The sequence below is a fragment of the Artemia franciscana genome, chromosome 13 (genome assembly GCF_032884065.1).
Source record: "Artemia franciscana chromosome 13, ASM3288406v1, whole genome shotgun sequence".
Classification (NCBI taxonomy): domain Eukaryota; kingdom Metazoa; phylum Arthropoda; class Branchiopoda; order Anostraca; family Artemiidae; genus Artemia; species Artemia franciscana.
This window is the reverse complement of record NC_088875.1, coordinates 13,224,001-13,235,453: the sequence shown is the minus strand read 5'-3', so window position 1 is coordinate 13,235,453 and position 11,453 is coordinate 13,224,001. Positions and strand designations below refer to the sequence as shown.

Here is an 11,453-nt window from a genome sequence, read left to right as displayed (position 1 = left end):
AAATAAAGTCAAATAATCTTCCAAGCGTAAAACTACCACAAATCACTCTCAATAAAATAAATGAAACTCAAAATTAAGAGAAATTACAATAAATAGCCGAGTCAAACTCAAAACGAGCAAAAATTAACTTGAGTGGGGATGCTAACCCCCATGCCTTCTCAAGACCAGAACATAATTTGCGCTTTACTAAAAAAAAAAACAAAAAAACTAAACAAATGATGATGGATTGTAAGTTTCATTGACAAAAACTGATTTTTAATTATGAAAGAAAAAAGTGAAAACGATTAAAACGTGTTTTGTTTTCAGTAAAGCATAAATTATGTTCTGGTCTTTACAAGGCATGAGGGGTTAGCAGCCCTACTCATGTTATTTTGTACTTGTTTCGAGTTTGACTTGGGTATTTTTTTGTAATTTGTTTTCGTTTGTAGTTTCATTTCTGAATTGATAGTGGTTTTTGGCACTTTTTTTGCTTGGAAGATTATTTGACTTTATTAATGCTCATTCTTGGCGTAATAGAGCTCTTTACTTTTCTTTGAAAAACTGAATTTATGGAAAAAGCTATTATGAAAAGACAAGGGCAGATGAGTTATTTGAACACCCTTTACTTGGACTTTAGAGTGTAGAGCTTTTTTGCCAAAAAAAATAGCTACCAGTTATATTTACAGGTTGATCATTTATTAACATCATATTTTCCAGTCTCATTAACAGCGATCAAGCTATTTTTATGTAATCAGTAATCCTATTGTTTTTAATACAAGACTTGCAGAAGATAGGAAAATGAGGCTATTCGTGTTAATTTTTAAGTTAGTTTTCAGTTTAGTTTCCAGAAGTTCTGCTGTCTTTAATGCGAGAATTGCAGAAGATAAGAAAATGAGGAGGTTATCAGCCCTACTTATTTTAATTTTTACTCGTTTTGAGTTTGTCTAAATTATGTAATTTCTGTTTGTTTTGAGTTCCATTTATTAATTGATAGTGATTTGTGGAAGTTTTACGCTTGGAAGATTACTTGACTTTATTTATGCTCATTCTTGGTTTAATGGAGCTCCTTTTTCTTTCATAAACTGTTTTTTTAATGTCAGAGATTGTGCTCGAATAAGAATCCAAGTCCCTAATTCTTTGGCCCATAAATCCAGTTTAAATAATATTCCATTGCAAAATCCTGTTTAGTATTAACAAAATACCAACGTCTCTGATATTCTCATTGTCGAAATCCAAATCTAGATTTTTTGGTCTTCCATCGACTCCTAAGCTGATCCATAAACCATTCATACTTGTCTGTCGGTCCTAGCCTCTTATTTTCAATAGATGACATTCCTGTTCCATGTAACATAGCTTCCCTGTATTGATCCGATTAATAGAGCTATCCAATTAACACGTAACAGTCTTTTTTAGAAGTCTAAAATGTAAAGTCTCCATGGAAAAGAACTTGGGAATTTGCTTTTAAAACGTAGCCCTTTCTGTTTCTGGTACTGCTTTAGTTGGATTTAATCTAGCCCCTTCTTTTTTAGGCGTTGCTCAGCATTGCACCTCCTCATGGATGTCATTTAGACAGAGGATGCCTGGTCAAAAAGAAGGGCAAATATATACATATCCTACCAAACCCTGGATGAAACGGAGAAGGCAATATCTAGTTGCTCCACCAAAGGTAATATTATTGCCAGAATAAAGAGACTAATTGTTACTAATAATTGACATTATTACTAAGAGGCTTCTTTTTTTGACCCCTCAGTTTAGTTTGAGTACAAAGAATTAATGTCGCATTTTCTTTTTACCTGAAATTATAGTTTGATAAAAAAACTTTAGTTCTCTAAGCGACCCTTGTGATGGTGAAATGCATTCTTAATCAAATTCGATTTCAATTTGGCTTCATTTTTAAGAGATTTGTAAAAAAAAACTTTTAAGGGATTTCAAAATTCTAAAGAAAAAAATCAAAACTACAAACTGTTGTTCTGTTCAATTAGACCGAAAATTACTCTTCAAAATAGTGTTACCTAGGAAAATTTATTTGCTCGGCAGTTTCTATCAAGACCTGTTTTTTAGTTTTGGCTAATATAAGTTTTGGCTATTTGCTATTATTTGGTTTCAGCTAATGCTGCAACCATGGCGAGGTTTTTTGCCCAGGAAATATCTGCAAGTTAATTTAAGCATCTTTTCTGTAGGTTATTCTGATGTTAAAAGAAAAAATTATATATTTAACTTCTCAGCATAAAATATGAATTTAATTCAGAGTTTTAAATTCTGTTTAAGTAGCTTGATTTTGGCAACTCTTACGCTAGGCATTCAATATCAAGTTATGACTTTCTATAGTTTTTACCTGTGGCTCTTAGTCTTTTGGTTGCCTCGAATGTAAAATTTATTTTCCAATCAGGGACTATATTATCAGGTATTGTTTGTTCATTCAAGTACCAAGGACATTCAAATATTACCTCTCGACACGTCTTTGGTCTGTTCTTTGTGTAATCGAAATTTTGCAATATTTGTGTTGCGAGAGCAACACTTTGGTTTTGTCCCGTTTTTTTTTTTGTTTTTTTTTTTCCTATGCCGCTGATCTCAGCTTATTTCTGGAAACTGATAAGGGTGTAACCTGTACAAGTTTTACGGAAAGTGTGGACCTCAGGCCGGATTGATGAATATGACATTACATTTTAGAAAGCTCCGCAGAACTCCTGCCTGGGGCCAAAAAGGATGGTTTTTGCTTGTCCACGAGCCAGAGCCTATGGTGTGTGAAGTGAAGTGGAGTTATGTAGCCTATGTCAGAGGGGAGTATCTGAAGTTGTGCAGCCATGCTTTTGTTTCATCAAACCATGTTTCTGCTTTCGAGTGGAAAGCTCCGTTCTTGCAGGCAAGCAGGCAGGCACCACTCTCAAATTGAAGATGGACTAAAATCTATAAGTGTTAAATATATGCAGCAGTTACCCGGCCCCACAGCCAATACATCATCTTTGAGTGATAAATAGAAAAATTTACAGAAGCAAAAATGTGGCATTTTCCCACGGGTCCGAAAGTGCTGCCATCTATTTTTTTCTACCCATTTCTGTTCACGATTTCAGCTTAGTTTATCATTTGGTCTTTCGGACTTGGGATTGCGGCAGAGAAATGGTATCAGATGTGCCTAATAAACTTTAAAAGCTCTCTCATTGCTAAAGAAATTAGAGCTTATTCTTTGCTCCTTTCTAAGTGGTGACGTTAGAAAGTTGGCCTACGGCAAAAAAAAATCAACTTTTGAACTAAGACTGATAGAATTTTTTTTCGAGGACAATCGATAGCTATTGATGAGCTGATCAAAGTATATGACATCCATTTTTTGGAACAAAAATTCCTTCATGAGGTATGCCAGTTTTAAAGTTTCAAGGGATTGACAGCTTCAGTAGTAAGGTACACACTGAAACGAAATCTAGGCCGATACAAATTGTGAGACATATAGAGGACTTGTCAGTAATAGTCGGCTGTTAGCTAATAATCACCTTTGGCAAGGAGGGGTTAGCAACTATTATAGTTGGTGTATCTTTTATTTGTTTCCAGTGTATTTGATGGTAAAACCAATTTGGTTCCAGTGGTAAGACATGTAGGGGACTTGTAAGTAATAATCGGCTGTTGGGCTACAATCATCATCAGTGATGAGGGGCTTGCAACTTTTGCTAGTTGGTGTACCCATTTATTTGTTTCCAGTGAACTTGATGTCTATCACGGAGAGGGACTTGTAACAATCTGTTCACTTTGGGCTAGAAATTTGTACAAATTGGTGCACATTGTATTCGATCTCTTTAAATCTGACAGAATTAAGTGTTTACGCAACGGGTACAAACGATAATGTAAAACAATGAGGTAGTTTCGTAATAATTAGTGTCACCAATGGTTTTTTATTCCTGAAAAGTTACGGATAGCTTTATAATACCAACTAGATTATATAAGACACTGTTCCAAGTTTTCATCCGTTACGATGTCTACGATTGAAAAGGACAAAGTTAAACTGGCTGCAAAGTCAATTTAGTTCCTTCTTTTGATATTATTTTGTAGTTGTTGTTTTTTTAACGCTGAGGAATAGCCTTTGGTCGTGTGATAACTGTTTGGGTTCTTGTTTGAACATACCGTTTTAAAAACTTCGATAGGCTGACAACTTCATCATTTAACCGATAGTGAAGAAACAAGCACAAACGAGGATATAGAACAATGAGATAGTATCGTCATAATTAATAGAATGTCATCTATGGTATTTTGATCCTGAAAAGTTAGGGATAGTTTTATAATACCAACTAGATTATATAAGATATTGTTCCGAGTTTTCATCCGTCACGATGTCAACGATTGAAAAGGATAAAGTTCAGCAAAGTCAATTTAGTCCCTTCTTTCGATACTATTTTGTTGTTGTTTTTTCAACGCTGAGGAATAGCCTTTGATCATGTGATTACTGATCGATAGCGAAGAAACAAAACCAAAGTGTTGCTCTCGCAACACTTTACTTGGCAAAACCGGACAAAGGTTGCCGCAACACTTCACGTTGCCCGGGCAACGTAGCTCTATTTTTTTTTTTTTGGTTCATTCAAAATTATGAATTTTCTACAGTATTAACAAAGTTTTGTCAGTGTTGCCATGTTGAACTGGGAAAATAACACGCACAACTAATTAGTTAAATTCAGCACTAATTAGTTAAACTACACCTTCAGAAGAACGCTACACTTTCTTAAGCTTAGTGGTGAACACAATAAGTTGTGAACTTGTACAGAAGTAACTGAACTTATGAACGAAACTTATATTTTGCTGATTTTTCAACCCTATTCAAACCCTGAGTTTTTGCACTCACGCTTTTTGAGTGCTGGATTGTCGAACTGCCATGTTGAACTGTGAAAATAAACACGCATAATCTTTGTGGTGAACACAGCACATATTAAAGTAATATAAACATATTAATAGTTTAATTACTATTAGTTTAGGGCTGTATTTTAATAAGGATTTTGCAAAAGACATCTTTCAGTACTGTGTGTATAATCTCTGTGTTTAAGACACAAAGATTACACTCAGTATATAGTGAGGACATGAGATATTCACCCCGCTCCAAGAGAAGCTTGATAGTCTGCCCCGCTCTAAATATTTTATGAGTAAAAGGTGACAATGTGAAAGTTCTGTATATCTCGACCTATGACTTATACCTGTTGAATTTTTGCTATTATTATTGTTTTATTGCCTGTCAAAATATGATGATAATACTATTAATAATAACTCACTGCAGCATAATCCCGCTTGAGCCAAAAAGCTACGCACATTCCTCCATCCCAATCTACTCAAAGCCTTCCTCTTTACACCCTCCCTGGAAAATACACATATATTACAGTGAATGTCCGAAATCTAGTTAATGTCGACATTCATAAGTGAATATTCAGAATTCTTTTTTCTCTGTTTGGATTCAATTAGCTTTTCAAGTCAGCTTTTTCAGTCTTACGCAAGCTATGATGGTAAAAGTTCAAGTTAGGTTAGATTATGTTAGTTTAGGTGTGATCAGGTTAGATTAGATTAAATTTGGTTCTAAATTTCAGAAATGGGCTAGAAATGGGTCAGAAATATCAGAATGGGTACCAGTAATGGAATATTCATTGTCTCCCCAAACAAAGCTCATGGGTCCATCCACTCAGAGGATTTTGCGAGTAAAATGTTACAATTTGCAAGAATATATATTTTGACCTATGAGATATAGTTTCTGTATCATTGTTATTGTTGATTTGTTATTTATAGAAAAAAGTATTTCAAACAATTCGTGGTAACAAACTGTAAGTAAGAAGCGAGACGGCTCAATAGTAACCGAAACTCTAAACACCGAAATTTTTGTATCAATTAATATATTAAAAACATTGGATGGTTACAGTAATTCCGAATATAGAAATGATAAGTGGTGTTCTCCATCAAAAGTTATGCGCCTGAGAAAATTAGCCTGATTTTTGGAAAAGGGAGAGACGCCCCCTAAAAGCCAAGGGATCTTAATGAAAATTACATCATAAAATTCAGCATATCCGAGAACTATATTGTAGAAGTTTCAAGCTCCCGTCTGCAAAAATGTAGTATTTAAAAAAAATTTCAAAAATCACGGATGTGATTTTTTGTTTGTTAGTTTTTTCTCATCAGCGGTGATGGCATATAATCAATAGTCCTTAAAAATCAGGAAAGGGCTCACTCGAACAGAAATTAAAAATTTCTTGTGGCTTTTTTAAGTAACCAAAAAGATTGGAGGGCAACTAGGCTACGTGCCACCCCCTTTTTTTCAGAGTCGTCCTATCAAAATTTTGAGATATCCATTTTGTTCAGCGTTGTTGAAAGTCCCAATGACTATGTCTTTAGAGTTTACATGACCCCCACAGCCCCTTGGAGATAAAATCTGTCCATTTATTTCATATAGCCTATTTGTTATTGGGAAGTATGCATATATTTTCTAGCATATATTTTCTAGCGAAAAATTTTTACTCTAGCGTATTTGCCAGAATCCATCTACAAATACTTTCTCTGCCGAGTCAATTTTGCTTGTGTAAATGTTAAGGGGAATTGCCTGGGGGAATTTTTATTGGGTTTGAGTTGTTCAGAGTATTTTGCCATAGGAGGGGATGTTTTTCGCCGGATTAATTTGCCATTGGGGAGTTTTCCATGGTAAAAATTCTCCAGAGGGATGGAATTTTTTTTCAGAAACAACTTTTGACAAGGTGGGAGGGGGGGGGGGGTGTATTTGCAGAAAAACTTGTACACGGAAGAGGGGATTTCCGGCAGGATTTTACAAACAATCTTTTCAAATGAAAGCGTGCTAAGAAAAATTTGCCATCTGGGACCCTCCGTAAGATTTTTCTGGGAGAATTTTCAGATTGGATAGAATGGTCTCTAGGAATTTTTCCTCTGGGGGGGGGATTTTGCGTCGGAACAGCTTTCCAGGGAGTCTCTTTGTGTAGGAGGAATTTTCCCAGGAGAAGGAGCCCGATCTTCCAGCATTATTTAAAAACGTCAGGAATTAAATTAAAAAAAAAATTAAATCCTGAATTATATTAAAAATAATTAAATTAATAAATAAAATCAGGAATTAAATTAAAAAAAATTTATTCATCTGAAAGTAAGCAGCAATATCAAAATTTAAAACCAGTAGAAATGATTACATATATGAAGGAGGCTGTCCCCTCCTCAATACTTCGCTCTTTTATTCTTTGTCCAAATTCTTTAAGAGCAACTTCTGAAACACAAGGGCTGTTTAACTAGAATAATAAGCTTTTCAAATGTTCTAAAAAAAAGCTTAAGCGTAAAGAGTGAGATATTGAGGAGGGAGCCCCCCTCTTATATAAGTAATATTTTCTCGTTATTTCAAGTTTTGATGTTGCTCCTTAGTTTCAGTTGAAAAAAAAATGTGAGTTCTTCACGTTGGGGTGGGGTGGGGTCAGGGGAAAGGGGCTACGTGGGAGGATCTCCTCGGAGGAATTTTTATGAGGGAAGAGAATATCCATGAAGGGGGCGCTCATTACTTCAACTGGAAGTAATGAGCAGCATTAAAACTTAAAACAAACATAAAATATTACGTATATAAGGGGGTTCGTCTCCTCCACAATACCTTGCTATTTACGCTAAAGTATTTTTAGTAATTTCAACCGTTCATTCTACGGCCTTTGTGATTCAGGGGTTATTCTTAAAGATTTGGGACAAAATTCAAGCTTTTAATGTAAAGAGCGAGGTATTGACGAGTGGGCGAACCCCCTCATATACGCAATAAAAATACACGAATATAGAAGTTCGTTACGTAAGTTAATTCGTAAGTTACGTATGTTTGTTACTAACAAAAAGGCTCGTAAAAAAATAAGAAATATAGTTGGATTTTTAAGTTTCAAATAATTGGAGGGTAACTAGGCCTCCTCCCTCACCGCCTTTTTTTTTTATATCAAAATCGTCCGATGAAAACTATGAGAAAGATATTTAGCAAAACCAAAAAAATATATGCAAATTTGTTTTATTTATTCATGTGTGGTGAATCAAAATCAGAACATGCATTAATTCAAAAACGTTCGCAAACGAAATTCAATAAGAAAAAGAAAAATTTAGACTGCAAGTAAGGAGTGACATTAAAACTTAAAACGAACAGAAATTATTCCTTATATGAAAGGGTTTGTTCCCTCCTCAACGCCTCGCTCTTTACGCTTAAGTTTTTTAATTGTTTTAAAAAGTAAAGTTGTGACAAAGAGTCAAACTTTAGCGTAAACAGCGAAGCGTTGCGGATCTTTGAAATGCGTTCAAAGATCATGTTCAAAGAAATTTTCAAAGATCATGTTCAAAGAATTGCGTTCAAAGAAATGCGTTCTTTGTTTTTCGCTTACAATGAATCAGTGCTCTTATTTTGTTCGAGAGAAATTAAATTTGTCTTTCTTATATTTAAGTTATGCATTTAATGATTATTGTCACCTGTCAAATGAATTGTCAGTTATTGAAAAACGTAACCAGAAATACCAAGGGATTTTGGGGAGTTGCTTTAGCTCAATTTCCCTCCCTTCATAAGTACTAGTATCAGCCCATGAGTCATTGCACTTAACAGTTAAATGATAATTTAATATTTTTGCCTAATAAATTGTTATTATCAATATATCAGTGTCAATATATTAATTATGATCTACATATTGTATGTTTCTTTTATTGCTATTCTAATTATATTATTAAATATTGTTAATATCCTATGAATTTATATTATTTTTTAAATATTATTGATTTAACCAACGTAATTATAATTACTTAAAATAAATAAGTACATTTTTAATTATTATTGTTTATTGGATCGTTAATGTCTTAATAATTTAAGATGTTTTTTTGAAGAAGCAACTTCTTGATGAAGAACAAGCAGTGATGACTACGTCTCATGAAGATTCTAGAGACACCACCATTGGAAAAGAGGACACAATATCTAAGGTGACTGGTTGATTTTGTGCCTGCTAGTTTGGGTGCGTATAATGAACTTGAAACACGACAAATTTTACTATTTAAAAAATGTTATGACTATAACAAATGTTACGACTTTTTTCACTAGCTTAAAATAGCAAGGATATCAGAATAAAAATATCTTTTACCCTTGATCTCTTAGTTCAATTTATACCTGAAACATACTATTTTGAATATTTTTGAGGTTAGTTAAAAAAAAATTAAGGACAGTATCACGTTTTTATCAATGTTGTCATGCTGAACTGTGAAAATAGGAAGTAAAACTAATATTTAAAACCAAATAATTTAACTAAATAGTTAAACTTAACAATGCTTATAGTCCGTAGAAGTTCCAATTTTAACGATCTGTACGTCCTCAAAGACAAGTAGACCTTCAAAAGAATGCTATACCATCTCAAAATGTTTGCTATTGTCTGTTTTTAGCTTGTTTTATGCTGATTTCCCCCCTCCCCCCACATTTCTTTTTTTATTTTAAGTTTCGCGTAGGAGATACACCAAAAAACTAAACCAAAGGAATGAAAGTAGCCTTTTTTTCTCTAGGGTGGGAAGTAAAAAAATCTTAATTAAAAATGATTACGTAATGATTATAAGTGAATCAGTGCTGACATTTCCGTGTAATATTATAACTGTCGTACAGATTGTACAACATTTTTTTTTCTAGCCTCTATAGTCAGTATCCCATCAATTGTGAGAAGTAAACAAATACAACGTAGAAACAATAGGGAAAGTTTTTTCAAGACAATGGAAATTATTTATGTAGATATTTCGGCCCTATGTCCAAGGGCCGTCTTCAGCACAATACAATACTATATATATATATAAAAGAACTTACATCAAATTGTGAGAATTAAAACTGAATATAAAAACACTTATTAAAACAATTTTTTTTAAAAATATAGCCCTAGCATCCTTACTTCAGCGAAGTTCAACCAGGACTGGCGAAAAGAATGAAATGAAGAAATATAAACTCATTTCTTCATTTCATTCTTTTCGCCAGTCCTGGTTGAACTTCGCTGAAGTAAGGATGCTAGGGCTATATTTTTAAAAAAAATTGTTTTAATAAGTGTTTTTATATTCAGTTTTAATTCTCACAATTTGATGTAAGTTCTTTTATATATATATATAGTATTGTATTGTGCTGAAGACGGCCCTTGGACATAGGGCCGAAATATCTACATAAATAATTTCCATTGTCTTGAAAAAACTTTCCCTATTGTTTCTACGTTGTATTTGTTTGTTATGGAAAGGCAGTGTGGTCTTCGTCGCTATTATTGTGAGAAGTAAAAAAAAACAAAAGAAACAACAACTTTGGTTTGATTTAATATTAGGGATGTTAATTAATTAGAGCCGTTAGCTTTGCGTAAATTGTATAGAAGACAATTAATAGAACTAACCCCGATTTAATATATTACCCCGAGAAAAAGTAGTTTCACTTTAGTCATGTGAGTAACTTAGTAGCTAGTCACGTGACTTCTAGAAGTGGATACTGGATTTCAAGGTGTTGACCTCTGATAACAGTCATAGGAGCTTTGGAAAGCTTTGCGTAAATTTAGCAGACTGTTTCACGTTCTCATAAGCTCTATTAAGCAACCAAGTTGGAATCCATACCCTATCACGTAAAAATTCATGGTAGTGATGCAATGGGGAGGGGGGGCTTTTTCAATGTGTTTATCTTATCTGGTTGATGTTTGGGAAATGTGCAAGTACTTTATGAGCTAAATAAAAAATAGGTGGGGCCAGTTTCTAATTTGACTATGCGTTAAAAAACATGAACGTTTTGGGATACACCCAGATTCTTCTGGAGGCCGTATTCTCCCTAAATCTCTTAATTTTGCAAATGTATTTTCACAGCTCCAGCAAATTCACACAATACGTCAGATTTTCTTGCTATTTTGATGACTTTGAGCATCTGTGCCCTCCTGCATCTCCGAAAACAGAGCAAAGCACTTGAATGGATTATGATTACCTATTAATAAATTTTTGCTGACGATCATCTAGAAATATTATATGGTTTCAATTTTAAAAAAGGGTACATTTTCTCCATTGAATTGTGTTTACTTTGTTTTCAGGAATCTTGGTTTTTTGATGAAAATGAAAATATTTTGGACTTCGAAGAACCAGAGCCAGAAAGTGATGATTATTATGCAGACACCGCGAAACCAAAAAGAAGACGTAGGATTGTTGTTCCTGAGAAGGAGTTACATATATAGTGTTTGCCTCAGTCGGTTTGGTGCTGCTATGAGAAGTTAGTAGTAATAGTAGCTTCTAATTTATTTTTTTTGTATAATTAACAAAAAAATATATAAATTTAATTTAATTTACAGCTTTATACCTTTATCAGGATGTAAAGTTGTTTTCCTGTACTGCAAAAAGCGACTATGTGCATTGCCAATTGCTAAATCAGATATATAAAGTAAAAATTTACTAAATTTAAGAAAAATAGATAATGTTTTTAAAGACACATTATATAATAATTATTTATTATATAAAATATAAGAAAATGTCTATTATAT

At 33.6% G+C, this 11,453-nt stretch overlaps 1 protein-coding gene across 5 annotated transcripts in view; it reads left to right on the top strand.

The window, feature by feature from the left end:
* Positions 1-966: 966 nt before the first annotated feature.
* Positions 967-11,453, top strand: part of LOC136034537 (zinc finger protein DPF3-like) — a 31,537-nt gene continuing 21,050 nt past the window's right edge. The window contains exons 1-3 of one of the 5 annotated variants that reach the window (XR_010619198.1): positions 967-1,645; positions 8,818-8,910; positions 11,010-11,185. Coding sequence is in view for 3 of the 5 variants with exons in the window: in XM_065715766.1 (XP_065571838.1) it covers positions 1,538-1,645; positions 8,818-8,910; positions 11,010-11,150 (342 nt within the window). In the remaining 2 variants the exon portion in view is untranslated. The remainder of the gene's footprint in view (positions 1,646-8,817; positions 8,911-11,009; positions 11,186-11,453) is intronic. The other 4 variants (XR_010619199.1, XM_065715767.1, XM_065715766.1 and 1 more) reach the window with 4 other exon arrangements.